Consider the following 27,452-nt stretch of genomic DNA (forward strand, 5'->3'; position numbering starts at 1 on the left):
CCTCTATGAGGCTAAAGCATACATTTAACATCTGCTAAGAGCAAGTTACCATTGTAATTTTCTATTCCATTGGGTTTAACTTGTAATTTAATTGCAATGAGCAGACTCCTTTTCAACACTGTATCCAGAATCATGCTACTTGTACCGAGTCAAATTGTATCCACGAGGTTTCAGAATCAGTGAGGTGTTTGCATAATACTCGCTACTGGTTGCACAGAGTGCTCTAAATTTTAAATGGATTCAGCAAGTTGTAAACTTCATATTGATGAAATAATTCGACTTTCTGGAGCCATATATTGTAATAAAAGGTGTGTATTGTCTTTGGTATGCAAAATTTTGTTATTTAAAACAATGTAAACGTTATTTGTACCCTCTTACCAGTAGTAGACAATACTATGTAGGACCAATGTGATGGATAATATTTAAAGACTATGTGGCAGATTAACAAGAAAGTGACGCATCTGTACAGATGCATCACTTTCCCTGCTCCACCAATTAGAAACCCTTGCGCCACTATGGATGCGCCGTATTTACAATACGGTGCACCATGGAGCAAGGATTAACAGATGAGTCAGAAATTCTGATGCATCTGTAGACGCAAAAGCCAAGCATTGCTGGAGTTGTGTCACAAGCACGTCACAACTCCAGCAATGCAAGGCCTATCATCATTGTACTGCGTCACTCCTTACGCCTGCTTCAAGCAGGCATAAGAATTTGACTCAGTGGTGTCCTAGAAATCTACAAGATTTCACTGAGTCACTTCTATGAGGCTTTTATGCGTTGGAGCGCCCACCCTGCATACATTATACATGATGCAGGTGTAAAGTGACGCAGGGCTTTACAACGTGACGCATCTCCCTAGAAGCCTCACGTTGTAAATGGGCTGCATTTATACGCTGCTGCTGCGTCACAAAAAGTGATGCAATAGCTGCACAAAAAATGACGCAGGGGGCTTGTAAATCTGCCCATTCAATGCAACTAGCACCTTACCGAAACAATGTCACATAAGATAGTTAAATGCAAGACAGTGTGTCTTAATCTGTAGATTACAACTGTTTTAGGCATTTGGGTTGACACTGTATAACCTTGCATTGCTAATCGTCTACTGATTGCAACCCTGGGTGGTTTTCCCACAGATCATACAACTTGTGCTTCATCATGTCACTACATTAAACATACCTTGGAGATTAAGGAGGCTGATCTTGATAGTGAGACTAGTGCTTCCCGTGTCTGTTTTAATTAATGGAAAAGCAAAATTATTCTAAATGAACACTGACTGGCTACATTACAATGACAATTGATAGATATTTGTACCAAAATCATCCACAGTCTTACCTTTGTATCCACAAGAGAGCCAAACACCAGAATGAAGAATCCCTAAAACATTAGGTAAAACATATATTAAAGGCACATAACGTGGTTCATGACATAATTACAGGACACAATGTTCCAAGTAAGTACTAATAAATTGCACTGAAATCAAATTGTGGACGAAAGATGGAGTGAATTTTATGCAGCAAGGTAAAAGGCACATATGTGGTTATTATCTACAAAAGTACTTATGAGCACCACGAACATCCATCCAGTGGATGGGGCCATCCTGGCACGGACTCATGTTGGGCGCACTGGCACAACACCCCTGCAACAAGCCCCTACCCTTGGCGATTTGATGACATCAACATGCCGACCTTATCAAATACTCCTGGGGCGCAGTGGAAGCCATTTGCTTCCATCCTGTCAGAGGAAGAAGGTAAATCCTTCTCTGAGGGGGCGGGGGAAAGAGTTTTTCCTTTCCCCCATTTCTGTTTGAGGTGGATTCCTGCTCCAATCGCGGGTTTGGCAATGATCATGGAGCAGGAATCTTACCCACTAGACACCAGAGCTTCTTTTTGGTTGGGGAGCAGCTCCTAGAGTAAGGGTTGCTGCCTGTGGGGCATAACTTTATATCAATGGCTTGGTCCCCCATTTCTCTCAATGGCTTGCCCTCCCCCGGCATAGTTCGGACATTTTTTGGAGCAGTCAGCACCCCAACGGAAAGTTGAAACCTGCTAGACACCAGGCATCATTTTTAGGACAAAATTGAGGGCAGGACACTTTGCCCAAGAAGTCACTCATGTTGGGGTCTAATTTTTATTTCCAAATAGCCCCTCCCACCCGCCAGTAAAAAGGGCAGATCGATTGTTTTTAAGGCCGATCTGCTCTCTGGGAAAGGGAGGGGGTGTAGGCCCACTAGACACCAGGCATTATGTTTGACTTTTTAAATAAGGTGACAATTTATACATTGATAACTTCTACACTAGTGTGTAGTTGTTCAAAATATTATTCAAAATGGACACTGTTACATGTGGCACAATCCACTCTAACCATAAAGGTTACCCTAATAAGCTTGTATGTAATAAACTTTAGCAGGGACAATGCATATTAACTACTAGCTGTGAAATTATCAGACAGGAGAGATGTCCACATGCTGAAAAACATTCATGATGAGAGTACTTCACCTATGCCTGTTTGGGGTCAGGCTGCTGAATTGCGCAAACCTGTCTGCATTTTAGTCTACAATAAGCCACATCGGTTTTGTAGATAGAGTTGATCAGAAGTTGAAGCCTTACAGTGCTGTTTGAAAGTTACACATTTGGTATAAGAAGTTGGCTGTCCATCTTTCTTATTTGGCAACCTTCAATGCTTTTTTTGTATTCAGGTTCAAAGATGACTTTTGTTCAATTCAATTTCAAACTGTATTTCACTTTAAAAATGCATAAAAGTACATAAAAGAAAACTCACTTCATACAAATACATTTTGGATGGTATGTCAATTGATGTATTGCCTGGGCTACCTCAAATGACAACAATAGATACAAAAGTTAAATTTTCAATTAATATTTGAAATTCAAATATTACTAAAAGAGAAGAAAAAAACATTAAAACTTTGTGCAACAAGATCGTAATCTATGAAAGCCAGGATGTCAATATTGCAAAATATACAGAACATTTTGATACTACTTATTTTGATAATCTACTAAAAGGTCTCCTAATCTGGCAAGGCACAAATCATTAGTAAGGTGCTCTATATGTGTATGCAGGTGCTGTCCATAAGGTGATTTAGCCCAAAGTTAATTTATGAAAGTGTGAACTGTATTCAAGATTGAGGGCCAGATGTAGGTAATTTTTATTTACCGACCTCTTAAATACCGAGTCATACCGACTCGGTATTTAAGAGGTCGGTAAATAAAAATACCGAGATGTAGGTAATTGCAGATGTGCAATTACCGAATCGGAGACAGTCGGTAATTTCCGATGTGGTAAATACCGACCAGTCAATGCCCATGCATTCCTATGGGCTTTGAAGCCCATAGGATTGATTGGGCATATACCGGTCGGTATTTACCACATCGGAAAATACCGTCTGTCACAAGGGTGCAGGGGGTGTCACTTTGACACCCTCTGGCACCCCCAAAAGAGGCTCGGGTGCCATGTGGCAGGCATACCTGCCCTAAGGGCAGGTCTGCCTGTCATATGGCATAGGTGTGCATGCACACATGTGCATGCACACCAGAAATGGTATTTTACCATCAAGTAGTATTTGATGGTAAAATACCGATGTTGTACTGCTTGTGGGACTCAGAAGAGTCCCACCTACATACCAATTGTCCGGAATCAGTAATGATACCGACTCGGTATTTTACATACTCGGTAAATTTACCTACCGGTAAATTTACCGAGTCTGTAAATTACAGGGACCTACATGTCAAATTGCTTTTACCGGGTGGTAACGGCCGAATTCGGCCGTTACCACCCGGTAAAAGCCTACCTACATCTGGCCCTGAGTACTTAACTTTTAGATGTGAGCAAACTTCCTCATGTTAAACTGTTAACGCAACACCCAAGAGCAGACCAACTCACTGGGCGGAGAGCAAAAGAAATTTTTAAAGACTAGTGCTGAATATGGAAAATGTGGACAGGTTCCTGCAAACAGGATATGGGGGCATTCAATTTCCCAGCACATCCTCTCAGATAGTTTCAACATTGTCATTTGTGTTTTGCACTTTCTGATCCCTTCTTGAAGGAACAATTCTTACCCTATTTCTTTCGTGTATGTCCACATTTTTCATTCTTCATCACTATATTCTTAAAAAATTTCTTTTGCGCTCTGCCCAGTGAGTTGGTCTGCTCCTGGGCGTTTGATGCAGCCCAATGATGAAGCATGACATGGAAAAGTGTGTGAGGGCAGTATTAAGAAATTAGATTTCTTTCCCTTGTCTCTTTTCCCTTCCAGACTGGATACTTAGAGAAGTCCAGAGTGATAGTATGCATTAGCATGCCTTTGGTAGATATCCAAGTTGGAGTCCAAAGCCCCTAGTTTTTCTTGTTTTCTCGGTTTGTTGTCCTTTTCTTCGCTGTGAGTAATAAACCATGTAAGTCGCCCTACCCTAGACACGCCTGGGTGTCTAGATTTCAAAACTGTGCTGGCTTAGTAGGTTTCCTTAGGTGCTGGTGGAGCTGTGGCTCAAAATCCACACCTCACATTGCAAAAAACATTGTTTTTCAGTGGAAAATGTGATCTGTCTATGTTGCATTTTGTTATGTATGGTATGTTATGTGATATGGATTTATAAAGCGCAAGTTTACCCGGAGGTGTCTTGGTGCTGTGGACAGTGGGGGTATGTACTTGCATCTAGTTCTGAAACAGCCAGGTTGTCAGGCCCTTCCTAAAGGAGGTGAGGGTAGGGGCGCTCCTAAGTTCAAGAGGTAGAGAATTCCAGAGCTTGGTGGTGTGAAAGTGAAATCTGCGGCCGCCCCATTGTAAGGTGGGGATTTTAGGCACCCGAAGAAGTTTAGTGCCGGAGGAGCGTAGATGTCTGGTAGGCTCGTACCAGGTGAACAGATTCTGTAGAAAAACCGGGCCTTTTTGGTTCAGGGCTCTATAGGCTAGGGGGAGAGCCTTGAATTTAATCCGTGCAGTTTGCGAATTTCAGCAGAAATTGAGTCGTACTTGGGGATGTTAGATAGTAGCCGTGCTGCTGATTTTTGTACACTTTGTAGTTTTTTCAAACATTGTTTCTGTACATTCCCCAGAAGTCCGTTACAATAGTCTAGTTTTGACTGGACTAGGAGGTACGGTAGGATCTTCCTTACTTTTTTTATAAGGAAGTGGCTGGCTGAAACCGTGGCGTTCGTGTGTTGGATGAAGGAGAGTTTGTGATCCAACCACACCCCCAGGTTCTTAGCTTCTAACACCGGTTTTGGAGGCTCGCTTTATTGTGATGGCCACCATAGGTTGCCCCAACTAGGTAGGAAGTTGGCAAAGATCAGAATTTCATTTAATTTGAGGCAGTGTGTGTTAATCCATTGATTGATAGAGCGCATACAATTTAGAAATTGTAGGGTGGGGGGGGGCTCATTTTTGTAAGCTGTTACTACAATCTGAGTATCGTCAGCGTAGGACGTAAGGCTGAAACCAAAACTCTGAATTAGCGGGGCCAGCCCTGAAACATACACATTGAAGAGTGAAGGGCTCAGCAAGGAGCCCTGTGACACACCACAAGGAAGGGTTTAGGTGTCTGAAAGAAATGTGTTGACCGAAACCGTAAGCCTCCTGTCTTTCAGAAAGCAGGACAGCAGGAACAATTCAGAATCTCCTACCCCTAACCTCTCGAGCGGCTCATGCAAGTGAGAGTGGTCCACCGTATCAAAGGCGGCTGACAGATCGAGGAGTATTAGCACCGCTGTGCCGCCTCGATCCATCACCGCCCTGATTTCTTCAGTGGCCTTGATAAGTGCGGTTTCGGTACTGTGTACGCGACAAAAAGCCAAACTGAGAGGCATCTAGCAAGCTGTTCTCATTAATGAATTGGGTCAGCTGGGAGTTCATGATTTTATCGATTATTTTAGCCGGTAGTGGTAGCCAAGCTATAGGCCGATAGTTATTGGGGTCTAAAGCATCCAGAGAGTTTTTTAACAAAGGTAGGATGGAGGTATCTTTCCAGATGGGGCAAAAGGAACCGGAAGTGACCATAGAATTGAAAATGTCAGTAAGACTTGGACTGATCAGGTCGGCATATTCTTTAAGAATGTTTGGTGGACAGGGGTCAGTAGGGGGCCCAGATCTAGTCTTGGATGAGTTTAGCTACTGTGTCCGAGGAGATCAGTTAAAAGGAGAGAAGTGTGTTGGCGTTGGGTTCTCTTGTGGTAGGTTTTCCTTGGGGAGGTAAAGGTGGAGTCCTGAAAGTTTTTAAAAATATTCATTACTTTTGTTTTAAAAGCGGCTGCGATGTTATCGCATAGCTTTTGGTCACTCTTGATCCCTGGGGATTTTGCAGTAGTGAGTTTATTCACCACCGCAAAGAATGCTTTGGATGAATTTTTAGCTGTTTTGATCTGATTCGTGTAAAAGTCTGTTTTTTTAAATTATAAGATGGTGTTTGTATTGTGCTAGGGATAATTTATATATTTCTTTTTCATTCGGGCAGTAATTGGCCCGCCAGAGTCTTTCTTATTGTCGGCAGAGCTGTTTTTCCTTCCGAAGATCTTCGGAGAACCAGGGTGCTGAGGGGTTATGCCTGTTACTAAGTAGTTTTTTTAAAGGTACGAAGGTATTGAAGGCGTCGTTCAACCATTTAGTATATATCGGGGCTGTGATCTCGGGAGGCCGATGAGTTGCGGGCGAGAAGCCTCCAGCTGGGAATGGAGAGAGTGTCTGTCCATTAAGTCCCAGTTTCTTTCTATCGTGGCCGTGGTCTTAACTGTCTCAGTGGGACTCAGGGGGGTAATGGGTAAGGTAAATTCAATGAGCGAGTGGTCCGACCAGATTAAAGGCAGGGTTTTGGTAGGGACAAGATTGTTGACTGATGTGAAGATACCGTCAAGTGTGTGCCCTGCTTCATGAGTAGGGGTCTGAATTTTTTGTGTGAGGCCCACTGTGTCCAAGGTTTCTAACAGAGCCGCTGTCTCTCTGTTTAGCTTATCTTCGAGGTAAAAATTAAAATCACCTAAGATGGTGAAATCGTCATTTTGTAGGGTAGGCTCAAGCAGTCAGTCTAGATTAGAAGTGAAATTGCTTCTATAGCCTGGTGGCCGATATAATAGCATACCCATAAATGTCTGCTTGGTACTTAGCTCAATTACAAATAGTAGAGCCTCGTAGTACAGTGTAGAGGCCGAATAGAATCTGACTGTGAAGTGTTCATTTAAGATAATGGCTAACCCTACACCTCGTTTCAATGGCCTGTCCACCCTCAAAGCCTGGTAACCTGCCGGGGTGGCTGTCACGAAATCTGGGTCGGAAGCTGTGTCTGCCCAGGTTTCGGTTAGGCACAGTAGGTCCAGTTCATGGTCAGAAATGAGGTGTGAGATTTCATATTTATGTTTGGCTAGTGATCTGACATTTAAGAGGCCGCCCTTTAAAGCGGAGTTCTTATTGAGTAGGGGGGGTTGCTGTGTTCAGGGATTTTGGGCTGGTTGAAAGGCCAGAGTCCTCTGAGGTTCAGGGAGGGTAAAGCCACAGGGGCAGGTAAATTTATCATTGTCCGGTAGGAGTTCACAGCACTTGTCAACAAACCTGTTAAGGCGGAGAAGGTCAGTGAGGCTGTAGCGGAGTTAACCTACTTTGGGGGGAGCAGGGGTCCTGGCTCTTGGCACGGGTTTGCCAGTGTTGTGCTTTATGCTGGCCTTCGCCCTCTAGCCCAGAAGTGCACCCGCCTGGCGCTCCATCCACAGCAATCGGAAAAACCCGTGGAGGACCGGGGAGCGCGAGGCACAGAAGGGCGTCAGAGAGCGCTGGAGGAAAAATGTGCAAAGTAGCAGGTAAAAACAGTATTAAAAGTTAGTAATATTACCTGGTTAAAATAGCAGGTTTGGATGTCAGTGTAAATGCGAGCGCACTCTCACCCACTAGTCCGCAGCGCGAAGCACCCAGAGAAGAGCTTTATGCTGGCCTCCGCCCTCTAGCCCGGAAGTGCACCCGCCTGGCGCTCCCTCCACAGCAATTGGGAAAACCCGTGGTTGACCGGGGAGCACGAGGCACAGAAGGGCGTCAGAAAGCGCTGGAGGAAAAACATGCAAAGTAGCAAGTAGCAGGTAAAAACAGTATTAAAAGTTCATAATATTGCCTGGTTAAAATAGCAGCTTTGGATGTCAGTGTTTGCGCCCGTTCTTCCTGCGTGCCCTTGGCCCAACCACACAACTGAGGCAATGTTTTTCCCAGAATGCTGCGGAGAATGCAGGGTGGTAGAAAATGTGTGGGTCCCACCAGATTCTACGAGTTTTCTTCACATAAATGCAATAAAAAATAGTTTTTTAAGCAAAGTTTGAAATTTGCATGGGGTTTTGGGTATAAACACCTGGTAAAAGTCATGCAAGTCAACCCACCCTGGACCCCCACATGGGCCTAGTTTTCAAAGATGTATTAGTGGTTTCATAGGTTTCCCTAGGTGCCAGTTGAACTGGGGCCTAAACCACTGCTCCTAAACTAAAAATCTGGTGTCTATTTCAGTCTTTTTTCAGTCTTTATAATTTTCCACATGCATTGCTGCATATTTGGTACACAATGAAAAACTATTGCCTTTCGTTTTTTGGCTCTGGGTACCTTAGTTTCTTGTAAAACCTACCTAAAAACCTTACAAATTCCCACAACTGGAATGGTCTAGCGGATATAACAGTATATTGCTTTTGAAAATCTGTCATAATAAGAATGCATTACAAATGCAAATATAGGTTCACATGTCTGTTCGTTTCAACTCAATTTCAATATTTTTTAATTTCAACAGTTACTTTCTATAGGAAGCCCTTAATGGATCCACAGAAATGACCCCATGCGAAATTCAGAATGTTGCCTCGGTTTCAGAAATGTGTAGCTTTCTGTGACCTACCATGGGTTTCACACCTGTTTCCACCCCAAACTGGAAGGAGGTTAAAAGCACACAAATTTGCTATCTCCCAGTAAAATGAACAAACTGTGGTAAAAAAAATATTTTCAGAATCAAGTCTGCCATTTCCTGAAAGCTAGAAAGATGGTGATTTTATCACTGCAACCCTGTTGTTGATGCCCTTTGTAGGAAACAAAACAGCCACTTTCTGCTGAACTAAGTCACAAGGCAAAATGTAAAAAAAAAAGAAAAGGGGGCCAGAGAGAAACACACTGACCCGCTATGCCTTTTGGGAGAGACACACGGAGACCTCCCAGGGCCAAAAAAAGCTGGATGGAGTCGGGCTGGTTCCTAGACTCCCGCTGAAATAAAAAGAAAAAAAGGAAGCGGGGGCTCCTGCGCTTTGTTAAATATTGGCCCCCGGGAGGGCCAAGTTTTTATAGTAATGCGGGGGTGCCCATGCAGTACCCCCATGCCACGGGGACCGCCACCTCCTCGGGGAAAAGATATGAAAAGTGCTGCAGGGCGCCTCCATGACACCTCACTGCCCCAGGGATGGCCACCTCCCTGGGTCTATTGACTAAATGAATGTGGGGGAGGTCCTTATGTCCTCCGCTGCAGCCTTTGCGACTGCCACCAGCCCTGGGGATTGCCAACTCCCTGGGACAAGTCTTTACAATTAACTACGCGACCCCCGAAACCGGGGATCACCACCTCATAGGGGGGTAAATAATAAAGGAGGAGGGCCATGCGTCCCCCCTCGTGGAGCCCTAGATGGGGACTGCCACCACCAATGGCAGGCTTAAGCAATGTCCTAGGATGCCCTTCCCCAGGACATTGCAGTTAGCTCCTGCTAAGCCATAGCAAACACTGCTCCACATTCAGCAAGCGAGAACAGAAAACGCTCTCTCTTGCTGAAAGCGGAGCATGTCTGTTTCCGAGCCCCCTGTCAAGCGAGCAAGGAAACAGAAACATTACTTTGGTATCCAAGGCACATGTTCAGCAGCTCCCTGGGTCTCAAAGCAATGCAGGTGCCTGACGAAGGCAGGGAGCTGGCATGGACCGCAGGGGCCTTCAAGCTCCCCTCTACAACATTTCAAATGTGGGTGCCCTGGGTGGGACCAGCGCAGCTACACTACAGGACATGCCTTTGGGCCAAAATCGGCTCTCGATGGGGGCTGCGCGGCCCGCTCTCTTTAAATAAATAAGAAATATATATATTTTACAAGGGTCTGTCCCTGGGGGATGGGGTTCTCCAGGGTGAAAATGGCTCGGGGGGGCCACTGGCCCCCCTCCCTTTAAATGAAAAATAAATAAAAGTAAAGGCCAGGCACCGGGGGATAAGTCCCTAGGGCCTAAAATTGCCCAGGGAAGTGGGCTGCCCTCCCCCCACCCCCTTCCCTTATTAGAAAAAATAAAATATAATGGCCCAGGGCCAAAATCAGCCCAGGTAGGGGGCCACACTGCCCCTCCCCATTCTTAACATGCCTGGCCCCGGGGGCTGGAGTTTGTGCCGAATAAAGTACCTGCAACAGTCTGTGTCAGCATCACTGAAAACAGGATTACAGAAAGCAAAGAAAAATAACTGGGCATGATAGATTATTCACATGTAGACCTGGGAAACTTGAGAGTTCTGCAAAAAGTTCTGTTTTAGTTAAAGGGGGACTAAGGTGTTATCTGACGACATGAGTGAGAGCATGCTTGGAGCTGCAGCAGATCCCTTTCAGTAAATGATTGCCTAATAACCATTATCACAATTTCACAGAGAGTGTGACAAATTTGGAAACAACTGTTGAAGCAAACAAATTATGCTCAATGCATCACATACAATAGTAAAGACTTGGCAGTGCATCACATACTAACCTGTAGTGAATTCAGAAGAGAAAATATTACGTTGAGCACAAAGTTGTTTGTTATCAATATTCCTATTCCAAATCCCCAGGTTAGGCCTAACAATGGTGTTAAGATGGCAACACTTTTAGCAATCTTGAGTAGTGTGTTCTTCTCTTCCTTTCTTGGCTGAGCTCCAACAGAAGGTCTCAGAAGAGTAATGATGACTAGAGCAAGTATGATAAAATTTACAGCAACAATGGTTAAGGCGGGTATGACAAAGGCAAGGAATGCCCTGGTATTGAGCATGTTAAGCCAACAGCTATTGCCTTCTCTGTAATAGTTCTGTGGACTTGTAACAGCTACAGTAACAACTGCTATGATGAGGGGGCATCCATAGCCCAGGGAGAATGCTAGGGCCAGCATAAACGTGTTGGTCATATAATGCAAAACATAAACCAGACGATAAAAGAGTATAAGGCCCATGGCCAGCATCCAAAAAAACACAGCAAGGTAGAATGTGTGAGTGAAAAATGTAGCAGCATCACAGGCTTGAGTATGTTTGGTTGTTGCATTGGAGATGGTGTGATTGGATAAATGTGGTGTGAGGCTTGCTCCAACGATGAACCAAATATCAGCAATCAGAAGTGACACAGCGATGTTCACCAAGCACACATGCCGCATGTATGACGTTTTATTCTTGGTAACAGACTTCCAAGAAAGTGTCTCGATTATAAGGCAAATAACTAAGCTTCCCATGGAAATGGTCACACCAATGTAGGTGATGTACTCTAAGGTAACCTGTCTCTGTTTTTCTTCCTCCATTGTATTGCCTCCAGATGGCGAGGATCGGGGGGATGACATTAATATTGTAAATGGTGTCAAATGATCACATGTACAAAGGACTTGATCTTCTTGTTCAATGGTTGTGCAGCCAGTTGTGTCCCACTCGCCTGATCCATAGTCATTGAACTTCCAGAAGACACACGAGGCATTTGATAGCGAGCTGTTGATTTTTTCAAACATCATTGATATGTTAAAATTATCTCTTAAGTTAGCACCCTTTTGTTTACTGACCACCATTGACATAACCAACCCATTCACAGTCTCACTTTGGTTTACTGTCAGAATGTCGTTCAATGAGGAGTAAGCAATAGTGAGTAAACGGAAGTTACGAATAGTTGCTAGAGTCTCGCTAGAAATGTTCACCTTCCCTGTTGTGTTTCCAAAAGCAAAGTCCTCATAGTAGTCGTTAGTAGCGTTGTTTGCAACAATCCCATGAAAAATGATTGTGTTACTCAATTGTGTGACTGTGTCATTTATTTGAATCCCTTGTGAAAATGTCTCCATTGACCGAAGAAGCTGAGAACCACCCTCAATCCTCTGCATTTGAGTCACAGATGCCCAGGTGCCTTGCTTCTTCACAAGTACATCTGTCGTATTGAGAAAATTCTGAAATAAACAGAGAGAAAACCAGTAATAGGGCATGAAATCACTGAAAAGTCATGCAACACAAACGCAACCACTGTAGACATACCAGCAAAGTTCTCATATTACTTAAGTGTGGCATTTCCATTCTTTCATGTGTGACATTTGATTGTCTTACCTGTGGAAATTTGAGTGACACTTGTCTTGGTTAACTAAAGTCAGCTGAGAAGCTTCATCCTCACAACACTGAGAGATAAGTAAAGATCATTATTTATGGTCTGAACATAATATCTACCAAGTGGATCCTTGTCACATGTGTGGCACCACCAGACCAGGCAATACCAACTTTTAGCCTAGCTTTTCATTATGGATGTTCAAGACTGTTTATGATCTAATTAACTAGTATGAGGTTTGATGTACAAACTCACGGCTGTCTGAGTCATCATACGACTTTGTCGAAGGCTAATAAACAAGCATACTTGAGATGAGATTTCAGGTTAAAAGCTCATGGGTTCAGTAAAAGATTTTGATCATTACAGAAAGCAAAAAGTAATTAGTAAATTAGAATCTTCAAAATGTTTCAAAATAATCAAGTTATAGGTCTGAAAAAGAACTACCATGAGGTGTACCTCTGAAGAAACCTCTAGGAAAGACTAAGGGCCTTATTACATCCATTGAACCGCAGTAGTCGTGATGGAGGTTCCTGGTCCTCCAGACTGGCCATCTACCCACCATATTCCAACTATGGCGATTGGAGCGCAACAGAACCACTACTACCATCAGCCATCCTCGATCCATGGTGGTCTTGTAGTGGTGTGAGGCTGGTAATATGCTGGTGGTGCTGCTGCGGCACAGTCAATCATATTACTAGTTTCTTCATAGCCACAGTGTTCATGGAGGTGAGCCCGGCATGAAAAGTGTGGCAGTGAGGAAACTAAGGGGGCGTTACAGGCCCCCTTGTTGCCTCAGGGTCATGGCGTGCATGCAGGGGGGAGCACATGTTGCATGCACGTCAGTTCCTCCAGGGCATGGACTTGACAGTTCTTGCCCTTCAGGAACTGCCTTTGACGCTCCCATTGCAGTACCTCTTTCATAGGCACTGCAGAGGGACCACCGAAGTACCGCCCGCCAGAGACTAAAAAATTTGGAATCTGACAGGATGTTTCTCCTGACTTTGGTGGTCTTGGAGTGGGGCGGCGGTGTGGTGGCGTTGTGGCCCAACTCCAAGACCACCAAAGTCATAATAAAGGCCCTAAGTACACAGCAGTAAAAAGTCAGACGTAGGGATAGTCTATGACAGGCCTAGTAGTAGCTTGTCCACATAATACCCACCAGGCCCCACTACATCTCCCTAGTATAGTGAAACTACTAGCATTGCTAGGCACACCAGTGGATTACTAAAAGCAAGTCAGGGCCTCGTCATGGATTGGAAGCACTCTCTATATATGCAATACTGCACTGCTAGGGTGGCTTTCAAATGCTATGCGTACACTAACCCCAAAGTGTGGAGTGGACTACTCAGACTGGTTGTAGTGGGACGGGCTGCTTTTGGAGGGAAATTTATTTTTAAGTCTGACGTTATCCAAGACGATTTGACTGTATTATATTTTAGGTACAACATACTTATCTAAGGGGCTTTCAGCTACCACTCTTCATCCATTGGTTTGTTCTTGCATACAGCATGGAACAATGGGTGAGCCTACTTCAGTTACTGGCTAACTTCTCTTTGAGTGACTGCATTTAGCCCTTTCACTGGGAGTATAGTTCGGACACAAGTTAGATGTCTTTTTTGTTTTTGGTTTATTATTTCTACAGTATTGCCTTTGATTGTGGAGCCTGATGTGCGAGCAGGACCATTTCCACCATATGAGAGCACAGGGCTCATTACAACTTTATCAGTTTGTGTCTCCTGCCAATGCTATTGTAATTTACTTTTAAAGTGGCCTTTGTTTATCAGACTGCTGTTTTTTCACTCCATTCCAGTCACATGAATTCCTTCTTTCTGTCCTTCTTTCCATTTCTTTCTTTCCTTCCCCTATCTTTCTTTCTTTACTCTTTCTGTCCTTTTTTCTTTCTTTACTTCTTGCCCTTTCTTTCCTTATTTCCTCTTTTTTTCTATTTCCTTCCATCCTTAATTCCTTCTTTCCATTTTCTTACTTGCCTTCCTCTTTTTTCCCTTTACTTTTTTCTTTCTTTCTTATAAGTTATTTGCCTTCCTTCATGTTTATGAAACTGCCTGATATGCCTGGAATTTGGTCAGGTGGCAAAAATGTGGGCAAGCATGGCATCCTTTGTAAGCTACCACCACAGAATAACCAAGCGTCGCCCAACACAATGAAAGCAGCTATCCATCCCATCTTCAACCACAGTGGTAACCCATGGTCACAACACTTACATCTTGCAATTGATTCTCTCCAAATTGACCAAAGGGTGTTAAACAGACCGCATCTCTTGTGGGCCATGTTTAAATATGCCCTGACAAACAATCTAGGCATCTATCCCCAAAAAATAATGTGAACAAACATAGAAACTTGAAAGCACTGCGAGCAGTGGAGCATTAGTATTGTAGCTCAGAATTATACTGTCTCAGGCCACAGTCCTATCTGTCAAGTGCACTACATAAAGGCTGCTTAAAACAAATCCATTTTGCCAGGCTAATGGGCCTACAAATGAAGGAATTTAACCCAAGAAGGTGTACTCTCACTGCAATAGGAAACTGACGACTTTGCTGTTTTCCTGTTCTCTTTACACCATACCGCAGACTGTTAAAACCACTATTCATCCCTCATGGCACCTGAACTTGCAACGAGGCAGTAAATGTGGTCTTCAGCATGACAGAGCAGGTGGACTTAGCAAAATGTAGTAAATACATGGAGATCATGAACCTGAGATTTGACCACGCTATCCCCCAAAGAATGGGCAGGATCGTCTCGTCTGGGATACCTGCTCTGCTTATTAGGAACTGCTATTTACTTGCCATTAACTTGCAGATCCAAGTTGTTATATGCTATTACAATCTGTCATCATGTTGCTCATTTTCATTTAGTTACATTGATATGCACTTACCACTTTCTTAGATGCTGCTATTACACCTTCATCCTAGCTCCACACCCTGTACTTATTATGCTGAGCCAGTTTTCCTCTTTTAACTCACTTTTGGGGTTTTATGGATTTTATGCATAATGTTTTATCTATATTGTAAACATTTTTATTATTATTACAATAAAGATTACTTGACTAGTTGAGTCACAGCTTGTTGACCTTTTACAAGGAGAACATCAACACACATAACGGCTCACTTCAGTTCCAGGGAGTACTATGACAATGCGTGCTTGTTGAGACCAAAACAACATTTTTGCTTTTAGCCAATGTTTATGTTCAGATTGAGGGCCCTATGGCTTCCTAACAATAGAGCGTTTTGCAAAAATCATGACAAAAACATATATCACCAAATGGCTGGAAGCCAAAGGCAGACCTATTGGTTTTGCCACTGCCTGTTTAAGGATGCTGCTATGTGTTAAATGGCAGCAGAATTGGAACCTCTCCACAGCCCAGAAGTGATTAGGCAGACACTCATGAAATGTTAACCAATTATCATGGCTGGTGACAGTGAACAGGGGTTCTGCTTGTGGCAATTAAATATTTATTAAAGAGTTTACTTACCCGTGCCCTCATCCTTCCCTCCTATCAGTTTCTCTGAGTCTTAATCCTACCTTTAGGATTAGGAGCAAAGAACAATTCTGTGTGTTTTGGGATGATATTTTTGCTTTTCTTAGGAAACCAACACCAGCAATAACTTGTAACATCTGAGCCTGTAGCTGCAGGAACTCATTTCTTTAAAGCTGCATGACCTCAGGTCCGTCTCAGCATATGCAACCTTAAGTACAATAACAGTCGGTCAGGCACTGAAGAGGTAGGAAGAATGGTACACAGGAAGGCTGTTCATGTATAAACCATGGAATTTCTTAGAATCCCAGGGGAAAATAATGCAGAAATGCGAAAGTAGGATGTAGAACTTTAAAACTAGCAGGCCCTTACAGTGACTATCACTCAACGGCTAATTTCAATATAAGAAGGCTCTTAGCTGGCCCATAGAGAAACATTGAGAAGTGATATAAAATATTAAGTCTGCTAACTCTGGTTAGGGAACAGCACAAAAACAAATGATACTATGTTTTTTATATTTATAGAATGCCTACCATAATGATGAAGTCAGATATTTAATAAATATTAAGAAAAAGCAACTTTTAGAAATGTAGCTTTTCCCTTCCTGAAGCTCTGGAGGTTAATTCACATTAGCTCTCAAGCAGTGGCCTGTCAAGTTATTAGCCCTGGTGAGGTTTGAAAACTCCTCCCAGAGCAGAGACAAGGGCTTGGGTGCGGGGAGGTGTTTTCTCTTCCTCTGGCTGCAAGACCGGTGGGATTGATCAGGACTTCATTTATTTCAATGGGCCCCCTGTTATAAACGAATGTTTGGTGAAGCCAGGAAAGGCCCCATCTTTTGTCCTTTCACTCAGTCTGTCATCAAACCCTTGTGATGAAAGTATCTCCCAGTATGGGTCTGAGTGACCATAGGGGAGGGACTGCTGATTACCCTGGTCACACCTCTTGGTGGGAACACAGGCACACAGAGAGTTTTGAAAGCTGCTGTGTCTGCCATTTCCAAGGAAAGATAATTTCAAGTCTAGATGGTGGTAGCTTACTTGCATCATGGTGACATCGACACTAGTGGTAACTTCTGAAACAGTTTTCAATACACCAACTAATGCATTCATGGTTGCGAATGTATTTATGTTTTCTTCAGCTGCAGTCACATTAGAAACAAAATTCTCAAGATAAATTGGTATTTCTGATGGTGGCAGGAAGCGCAATTCCTAAAAAAGAACAGAATGTTGTTATCAATGACACTGCCCGTAGTAAATTAGAGGATAGAAAAAGATAGCTAACATTACTTAAAATGGTGACATAAAAGTACTATTGGGTATGCTGCTTATGCAATTATTCACAGTAAACAATGTTATTAAAACATATGAATACGCACATAAGTCAAATGGGAGAAATGCATTTTCATCAGACATCATTTTACAGATTAAGTGTGCTGTTAGATAAACATTTGTGTTGATCTACAAAGAGATGTCACCCCACAACATTTTTTCACAGCCACCATAAGAGTTATCCAATTATGTACTAAGACGCTTATAAAAATGTCAGTATGTTAAACTAATTACATTTTTTAATTTACCTTGTTACCTCAATGTTTACCTTCACAAAGTTCTATAAGTAAATTGTGTGTATTATTTTTCAAGCTAAAGGTACACATGTTAAGAACTGTGCTAGAATAAAAAGATGAGTCACTCCACAAGGTTCTCTATTATGATAAGCCCCCTGCTTCAAAACAGACCAAGCACATGTTTGTTATGCACATTAAGTAAAGTGAATTCACTTTAATGCAATATTTCTCTGAGTTTATGTCAGACAGCACAACTCAGAAAGAGGGAAACTTGTCTCACTGTTTCAAAGCAGTACTGTCTGAAAATGGTGCTAAGGGCCTGATTACAAGTGTGCCAGTTAATTCTGCCCCATACATACACCCCTGTTTACACACACTATTTGGACCATGTGTATAACTCTGTTTTCACGTGGGCCACAGTTATGAGTTTGGCTATATTTAACACATCCAATAACTATCAAAGGTCTTAAATATCTCAACTGTCCTTAAATTTTGGTAAGACAAGCCTGCTGAAATTTAAAAGGGGCAAATCATATGGTATGGATGGTACTATATGGATTTTGGTGCACTAAACTCCAAAATCTGCATGTTATTCCCATATAAATCATAATAAGTGTTATTTATCGCACCTGATAAACAACATACCCTGTTGTATCGGTGCTTACCAGGTATGATAAATAGCACCTAAACTCGTAATCAGGTCCGTAGTTGGAGTACCAACGAGTTAAATGAATTCACTTTACACACCGCAGGTGTATAAAAAGGGGTGGGCAGCTCTGCACTGAGCCAGTTATGCCCATCGTGATACGGGTCCAGGTATCAAGTCTGCGGACACCTTCGTGCCCACCACCCTCTTCTGTGACAGCATTGACTCACTGAAACATCTATGGCCCTAGACTGACTTCCTTAGGAAGGTATTCGTTAAGTCAAAATCTATGAACGTGGTACACATAGAACTCAAGTTGCATCATAAGTGTGCCCCAGTAGTTTCTCAATTCACTTAAGTATACCCTCAAAATGGCACACAAGCACCATAGATAGCTTCAATAGCGACTGTTTAATCTCACAGGTATTATCACAGATCACTGTAGAGAACGTTTCAGGACAGAAAAGAGGGTTGTTCGAAGGGGAGGGTGGAAAACGGATTGTGCTTGTTATAATAGAACAGATATATAGGGAGGGAAATCAGAGAGTAGTTAAAAAAATCAATTACGCATAGGAATGTCTTTAGTAAACTGGTCATGGTTTGCAGTAGCACCAGTTTTACAGTGGGGCCTGTCTCACATGAATCTGAAAGTACTTTACTGGTTCATGATGTTGTATAGAGTGTGATCATCTGTAAAGAAGCAGGGATGGAGTGACTTTTTTTTTTCAGACTTTATTTGACTTTATTTGTTTTTTCACAACCTTAAAGTATACAATAAATAACCATAAATGTAAAAACAAGATAAAATTACATAAATCACCAAAACTTTACAGTTCCTAAAACACGATCGCTTTCTAGATTCAAAATGTAATCCGTTTCAATTTTTGATAGTAAAGTCTCTACAAGAGTCATAAATTTCACTCCACGGCATATTAGAATGTTCGAAGATGCACCCAACCACCTTGTGACCGCCTTCCTACAGGTGCATATTCCTAGGGCGTTTAGAACTGATTTCAGCATAGTTCTTCTTTCGGCTTTTAGGGTCTCGCAAGTGCACAATAGATAATACAAGCTTTCTGTGTGGTACCCACAGAGGCGGCATGTCTTTTCTTGCTTTTTTACTTTCCAGGTTGGGATTAGGTCCATTGAGCAATGGTCGCCCAGTCTATATGCCATGAATTTCATTTTTAGCGATAGCCGGAAGTGAGCTTCTAGATAAAATTGTGGTTTTAGTCTTTTATATGAATTAATTACTGTCCAGGCATGTCGGCAATTAGCCAAGGTTCTTTTGTCCTCTACCAGGGATAGTGACTTTGCATTTAATTTACAAATTTTGTTGAACGATGTTCGTTCCAACTGGCTTTTCCAAACTTCCTCGATGTTTAGTTCTTCGAGGGCAGTTCGCAAATAGGTGCCCCAGGTGTTTGGTTCTTTTTCCTCGTATTGTTTCTTGATTTCTAGCCAACATAGGTTGTTTAGTGTACCTATTTCCGACGCTTTAAGTGTCCAGCACCATTTTGCAAAGATAGCTTTCTTCTGGTAGACTTGGTTTTGTAGGCCGAATTCCAAATTTCGTATTTGTGCTGGGGATGCTCCTTTGAAAAGATTAAACACAGATTTGTATACTCTTATCTGTAATTTATTTAGGATGTCGATTTCTTTCCCTTGCCATATTTCTAACCCATAAGACAAGGTAGGCACCACTTGAGCTGCCATTACTTTTAAAATGTGACCATATGAGGGGCATTGTAGTTTCTTTTGGAGCAGTTTATAGGCAAAAATGAGTGATTGGGCTTTGGCCGTGATATCCCGATTTTGATCCACCATGGACATATTTCTGCACAGTTTAATGCCCAAATATTTATATGTGGATATCTCCTCGATTTGATTATTCTTTGCGCAGACGTTTAGAATCAATAGCTTCCTCCTGCCTTCTTTTGTGAGTTGTTTATTTTCTAACTTTATAATTTGTATCCAATTTTCTCCTGAATCCATTATCTCGGACTTCCAGGTGAAGTTATTAGTTATATATGTAGACAAACCCCCCCTTGGATGTCCATATTTTGCGATTTTTTCAGCCATCACATGGTGTTCTTCATATCCTATGATTTGTCTGGGGGTAACATTCCATTTTTCTTGCAAGAATATTAAATCGAATGTTCCCAGAAAGGCAATTGTCTCTTGATCTTGTTCCATGTTTTTAAAACCATGTACGTTCCAAGAGCAGATACTTATTTTCCTTTCAGTTTTCTTACATTCATCGATGTTTCTTATTTGCTCTATGTGGCGTGGACTGATTCCATCAGGAGCAATGAGAATTCAATGCTTGTGGAATCCAAGACCAATCCTGGTCTTCCTCCGCTCAATGATTAAATTGCCCTGTTGTTGTCTTGTTAGGCACGGGTTCCCTCCTTATTTGTTAGGTGATTGTCTCATTTCTCGCTGCTCTTAAGATGGAAGATGTTTTTCCTTTTCTGTTTGTTACTAGGGGGGCCACACTGTTTAGTAGAGGGTATGGATACTTTATTGAAGTTGGGTAAACTAGTGTTATACTCCATGCTGCAAAGTCTGTTCGTGTGGAAAATATGAGGTCTGTTATCTCCTTTGATGCCCACGTTGTGCTGCTCATTTCACATTCTGTGTCCTTGTTCGTTTGAACGAACTCTACTACTAGGTCGTTTGAAGTTATTTCCCTTAATTTTGGGATCTCTCTAAATAGCCTCAGTATATTCCTCCGGTTCAGCGTGTCCATTTTTCCTTTTGTCTGGTATTCCGGCCTGAATAATATTATGCGTCCTGTTTCTTTGGCAACCATTTGGGGGTTCTGATTCTGTCCTCTCTTTGGACTAAGGGTGTCTCTTGCCCTGGATGTTCATCAGTGAATACTTCGAAAGGGCTTGGCCTTAATGTTGTCGCCACTTCTTTGTGGAACATTACTGATGATTTGACTGATCTATGGGTCGTGGTCGGCCTCTCTAAATCCATTTGTGATACTTCAAGAGGGACATTATGTAGACCTCCTTTGTTTCCAACCGTGATTATTAATTGGGAGTTCATCCTCATCGGTTGTTCTGTTTGGACTTCGTGACTAGTTTCTTTTTTGACTTGGTTAAATTGTTTTCCATCGTATTCCCCTGCGGTCAATTTTAAATGTTATTGCTTCTTAGAATCCCGTGGGCCTTCTTGTATTTGCACTTTTTCCTGAGATATTTGCTGTTTATTTCCTAATCCTCCTTGAATTTTTACTGACTCGTCCATTATTCTTTTTGTTTTATATGTTGGTTTTGTTTCTGTGCTAACTTCATTTTTTGAGTTCTGTTGAGTGATTTCCGTTGTCATTGTATACCTCGAATTTTTCAGCGGCTCAGAAATTTCTTCTGTGTTTACCTCGTGGTTTTTTAATTCTGTTGAGTCCATTTTTTCTTTTTGATCAATTAGACTCTTATTCCTCCTTTGAGTGAATATAGGATAATTTAGACTTTCATGTTTGGATTTGGCAACATTCTTCCTTGCTTTCCGAGCTTGTTTACGTTGTCTTTTGGTTTGGGTTTTGAATATGACAGATGACGCATGTGCTTTGCTTTCACCTTGTCCTCTTTCGTTTGTTTCACTTTCTTTGTCTGGAGTTATGACCATTTCTTTCTCAATAATTGAGCTTTTTCCATTTTGCTTTTCGATCGTTGCGACTTCGCCCCTCAATTCTTGGTGGAAGGCTTCTCCAAAAGTCCTTGTTGTACGTGTCACACGTAGGATTTCAATCAATCAATCAATCAAGGACATTTATAGAGCGCACTACTTACCCGGAGGGTCTCAAGGCGCTAGGGGGGGGGGTGCTGCTACTGCTCGAACAGCCAGGTCTTGAGCTTCTTCCTGAAGGAGAGGTGGTCTTGGGTCAGGCGCAGGTCGGTCGGGAGGGAGTTCCAGGTCTTGGCGGCCAGGTGGGAGAAGGACCTTCCTCCTGTTGTCGTTCTTCGGATGCGGGGGGCGGCGGCGAGGGCGTGACTGGCTGATCGGAGGTGGCGTTTGGGAGCGTAGAAGTTGATGCGGTTGTTGAGGTAGCTCGGGCCTAGATCGTGTAGGACTTTGTGTGCGTGGGTGAGGAGACGGAAGGTGATTCTCTTGTTGACGGGGAGCCAGTGCAGGTCTCTCAGATGTCCGGAGATGTGGCTGCGTCGGGGGATGTCGAGGATGAGTCTGGCTGAGGCGTTCTGGATCCGCTGGAGTCTCTTCTGGAGCTTGGCGGTGGTTCCGGCGTAGAGGGCGTTGCCGTAGTCCAGTCGGCTGGTGACGAGGGCCTGGGTGACCGTCTTCCTGGTCTCGGTGGGGATCCACCGGAAGATCTTCCGTAGCATGCGCAGGATGTTGAAGCATGACGAGGAGACGGCATTGACTTGTCTGGTCATGGAGAGGGAGGAGTCCAGGATGAAGCCCAGGTTGCGTGCGTGGTCTGTCGGTTTGGGTGCGGTGCCCAGGGCGGGGGGCCACCAGGAGTCATCCCAGGCGGAGGGCGAGGAGCCCAGGATGAGGACTTCCGTCTTGTCTGAGTTCAGTTTCAGGCGGCTGGTCGTCATCCACTCGGCTACATCTTTCATCCCTTCGTGAAGGTTGGCTCTGGAAGCGGCGGGGTCGTTGGTCAGGGAGAGGATCAGCTGGGTGTCATCGGCGTAGGAGATGATGTTCAGGTTGTGTTGGCGTGCGATGGGCGCGAGGGGGCTCATGTAGACGTTGAAGAGGGTGGGGCTCAGCGAGGATCCTTGAGGGACGCCGCAGATGACTTCGGTGGCCTCTGACTTGTACGGTGGTAGACGGACTCTCTGTGTTCTTCCGTCGAGGAAGGAGACGATCCATTCCAGTGCCTTCTCCTGAATTCCGACATTGCTGAGGCGCTGCACTAGGGTGCGGTGGCAGACAGTGTCGAATGCCGCGGAGAGGTCTAGGAGGATGAGGGCCGCTGTTTCTCCGTTGTCCATCAGGGCTCGGATGTCATCGGTGGCAGCGATGAGGGCGGTCTCGGTGCTGTGGTTGGCTCGGAAGCCAGACTGTGAGGGGTCGAGGGATCCTTTCGTCTCGAGGAAGGCGGCCAGCTGTTTGTTGACGGTCTTCTCGATGACTTTGGCTGGAAACGGGAGGAGCGAGATGGGGCGGTAGTTCTTGAGTTCGGTGGGGTCCGCTGTTGGTTTCTTTAGTAGAGCGCTGAGTTCGGCGTGCTTCCAGCTCTCCGGGAAGGTGGCGGTGTCGAAGGAGGTGTTGATGATGTCCCGCAGGTGGGGTGCGATGACAGCGTCGGCCTTGTTGAAGACGTGGTGAGGGCAGGGGTCGGTCGGAGATCCGGAGTGGATGGAGTTCATCATGCGGACGGTGTCATCGGTGCTGATCGGAGTCCAGGCGCGGAGGGTGGTGGTGGGCGGCGTTGCAGCGGTCGTTGTGTGCGATGGTTGAATGCTGAAGCTGTTGTGTATGTCCGCGATCTTGTTGTAGAAGTAGGAGGCGAGGGAATTGCAGAGGTCTTGCGATGGGGTGATGTCGTTGTTTCCGGCGTTGGGGTTGGAGAGCTCTTTCACGATTCTGACAAAATTGTTGGTAAAGAGGCCAGTTTATCTATTATCTTCCCACAGACACAGTTTGGTTCCATTGTTTTAGTCTTTGTTTGAGTTTCCTTTATTATTTCTTTTGCAATATGTTCTGAAATTGTATCCAGCTTAGTATTTATTTTATTTATTCCTGCTATATGCGTAGCGATTAGATTCATCGAGTCCACCTGAATGTCCAGTTTATCAGATTGGAAATTCAGGACATCTATTGCTTGTTGTAAACTCTTTAAAAGAGATTCACTCCAGGGAACCATCTGTGTGTTTATTGGTCGCATCGGGGCCTTTGTTATGGACTCAAAACCACTGGCGGAGGAAATTGTTATGGGTGAGTGTTTTTTAGTGTTTCCCTGTGGTAGGCAGCTTTTCTCGGTCTTGTACTCCTTCCATTGACTAGAACTGGATTTTGATTTTTTGGGGGTTGAGGTGATTTCCCGTGTATCTACCTCTTCTGTTATTTTTGCCCGGTCTGTGTCTTTTTTTACCACTTGCATATTTCCCCCTATTTCCTCTGTGTTTTGTGTGTTTACTTCTAGCATCTTCAGGAGTTCCTCTTCTTCAAAAATTGAGAATGATCTTGACCAGACTATCTTTTGTATATTCCCTTGAGATATTGTTTGACATTCAATTTGACTTTGGTCGTTTTTTAAAGTTTGAGTTTTTCCATTTTCTTCATTGTAAGTCTTGTCCGGTGTGGACATTAGTTGGCTAGTGGGAGCGTGGATCTGTGCTGTTATTTTTAGCAACCAGTTTTTTATCGTTAATTTTTCTCGTGGCAGTGTACCCATGCTGCCTCCCGGATCTTTACTTTGATTGAGTTGTGGCTGCTTTTCTCGCTGTGCCTGATCTTTTGTTTCCCCCCTTACTCAGTGTGTTCATGTTTATTGGTTTTAGAGGGCTTTGTAAACTTTGTTCTTCTTCTGTTTTCACATAGATTGCCGCCATTTGATCTTTTAGGAAATTAAATTTGTGCCTTAGGTTTTTTTCCTTGAACTTGAAAGGTTCTGGGCAGGGGACTGAAATAAGGCTCTTTTGCTCCTTACCGGCAGTCTCCTTTGTTTTGTTTTTGCTTTCTCGTTTTTAGCCACTCTTTTCTTATGTTTATATGTCGGTACTTGTCGAATTTTTCCTGACCTCATGTTCCAGAGGCTGTGGTTCGAAATGATTTCCTACCAATTGGTTGACTTTGAAATTTTTGCGTGTTATGTTAAAAACCTCCTGCCGATGTAAGTAATGTTTCGGCCGACTCTGGTGTTCTGTCGGACTGACAGTCTGGCTTAAAATGTTATTGACTTACTATGATCCTCTGGCGCTTAAGTGGATTCACTCAGCCCCTACTCTCACATCCACTCCACTACTTCTGCCAAATCTGCAACGGCAGCTCCCCAAAGGGCTCTTTCCCCTTGTCTATTTTCCCTACGCTCTGTTCCCTATGTTCTTTTCGCGTTGTTCTCTACCCCCCTACTCCGCCAACTCAACAATCACGGCGGACCCAAACACCTAGGCTTACCTCCAAGTCTGTCTGCTCTTCCAGATTCACGCCCGTCAGCCTATCACGGCTAGCTGTTGGATATAGCAATGGACCATGGCAGTGTGGAGGGGCGATGGAGTTCAAAGTTGAGCAGCTGCCGTCAGGAGGATAGCCGCTTGGGTGCTGGTAAAGGCTGTTATGGCAGATGGGAGGGTATTTATTCTTTCAACACGGCAAAAAGATCAGCCTCAGTGGCAGCCTCCGGCAATGTGGCTGGTATTTGACAAATGGCCGATCTGATGGGGCTTGAGGGATGGGCGTTCCTGGTGCAGGCCACTAGCTCCTGCCGCCTGATGATTGATGCCTGGTGCCTGATACTTGCCAATAAGTTTATCGCACTGTGGTGGCTCTTTCTCAGCAATGTCTTCTCAGCAGAACTTTTGGAGGCTCCGCGCCTCAACTCCTCTGCTCCTTTGACATGCGGTAGCTTTTCTTGCTACCCTACTTCTCCCCACTGGCTCCCTTGGCAGGGGCAGAAGTACACATGGGACACTGGGATCTTGTGCCTTACTCACTGCTCACTGCTCTCCGCGCTCCTCAGTGGTTACAGACCGCTCTGCTGTAACCTGGGCTGTGACCTCCGTTGACATCTGCTCCACCTGCTTTCATTAGCCCTCTGCCCCTCAGCCGGCTCTTCTGCAGGCTCCTCGCCTCGTGTAACTAAGGGCGAGGATGGGAGCTGTAGTGGTGGCAGCTGAGGCAGGAGCAGCTCGGTTCGCACTTCACTGCTGTTCCAGGGTTATTTTTGCTCCCCCTTGCTCACCGGTATTTCCAGCTCCGCCGCCGTGCCTCCTCCGCTCCTCCACTCCTCCACTCCTCCTCAGAGGCCCCCTCGCAGCGCTGCGGGTGGCGATGCGGATGACAACGAGAGGGGGGGGACCAGGCGGTGGGAGGAATGCTTCTGTTCTCCGGCGGCTCTCCGCGGCTACAGCAGGCTCCAGCGGCTTCCGCGGCTTCCCCGGCTGGGATGGCCGGGACAAACAACGAGCCGATAACCTGTAGCCTGCAGCCGATCAGACGCCTGGAACCGGGGTTGGAAGCTCGTTAGAGGCACGTTGGGGGCACGCTTCTACGGCTTCACCGACAACGGCAGCAGCGGCTCCGTTTTGCGTGCTGGTGCTCTGGTTCCGGCTCTAACTCTAGCGTTCTGACAATCGCAGCTCTCAGCTCACTGGCGCACTCTGGTTGGGCTCTCAGGATGGAGTGAAGTAGGTATAGGCCCACTAGGGCAAGATGTCCACGTTTCGACCCCCGCCCTACATTGCACATGATCTGTGACCCTCCCTCAAGAATGGAAACCATATGAGGAGAAATGCGTTGGTCTTATCCTGCAAATTATAAATGATCCTCTCATAGGAGACTGTTTTAAACATCTCAATGAGCCACTCTTCGCGTGATGCCACCTGTGTGGCCCGCTAGTGATTCAAAAGAGCTGAGGGGAATCCACTGCGTGATGAAGCAGAAGCAGACCTCACAGCAACAGAGTGGAGCGAGCTATATTCCCCCTCATCGTGGACCCTACTGCATCCCAGACAGTGCACGTCAGGATAGTCAGAGCATACATGTACAATGTTGCAGTGGACATGCCCACACCTCCAGCAAGAGGAGTGGCCAGCAGCCCTGCTGACTTGAACCTTGTCAGCACCGAGTGCCACTCCTGCAGGATTTTAAAGAGGCAGAGCTTCATCTGAGCCTCCCAAGCACCTTGGCTAAGGCTGTTGAGGATCCTTACCAAGTATTCCACCTTGTACTCCACATGGTGGCAGCCCTGCTACCTCTCAAGCATGCATGTCACCTGCGGCAAGATCAGTAGAGTAAACAACAAAAGGTGATGGGAGGCAACTTGCAATAAGTCTAACCACTGGCAATCGCTCGGTGTAATACTCCAACCCATCGTTCTTTTGCTCACCATGCCTCCTCATTTTGGACCCAGCTATATGTAAATAAGCCTTGACGCTGCTCCTCACGGTAACAGTCCAGTCCGAACTGCCAAGCCAGGTCATCCCTGGATCAGAACACAAGCAACCCAGGATAATTTTTGCCCTTGTTATGAGCTCATCAGCTGGGCACAACTTGGTTCCAGTGACAGAGGGAGCATGTGACCCACCTTTGGATACACCCATGCCACTTAGGGTAGTATATAAAATGCACAAAAGGTGATAGAAGGCTGCTTGCAATAAGTCGAACCACTGTCAATTGATCAGGTAGTACTGCAACACATCGTTCTTTTGCTATCCACGCCACCTCAGTTTGGACCCAGACATATGCAAATGGCATCGTGAGCTAAAGAACGATGGGAAGGAGTGCTACTCCGAGTGATTGTATGTGGTTAGACGTA

General features: G+C 44.4%; 1 protein-coding gene across 1 annotated transcript in view; it reads right to left on the minus strand.

Annotated features, from left to right (window-relative positions):
• LOC144762238 (adhesion G protein-coupled receptor F5-like) overlaps window positions 1-27,452 on the minus strand; it is a 626,316-nt gene that overhangs the window by 58,724 nt on the left and 540,140 nt on the right. The window contains exons 11-14 of the mRNA XM_078647382.1: window positions 16,823-16,993; window positions 10,725-12,143; window positions 1,336-1,377; window positions 1,180-1,230 (exon numbers count right to left, since the gene is read on the minus strand). Of these exons, the coding sequence (XP_078503508.1) occupies window positions 1,180-1,230; window positions 1,336-1,377; window positions 10,725-12,143; window positions 16,823-16,993 (1,683 nt within the window). The remainder of the gene's footprint in view (window positions 1-1,179; window positions 1,231-1,335; window positions 1,378-10,724; window positions 12,144-16,822; window positions 16,994-27,452) is intronic.

The sequence above is a fragment of the Lissotriton helveticus genome, chromosome 6 (genome assembly GCF_964261635.1).
Source record: "Lissotriton helveticus chromosome 6, aLisHel1.1, whole genome shotgun sequence".
NCBI lineage: Eukaryota > Metazoa > Chordata > Amphibia > Caudata > Salamandridae > Lissotriton > Lissotriton helveticus.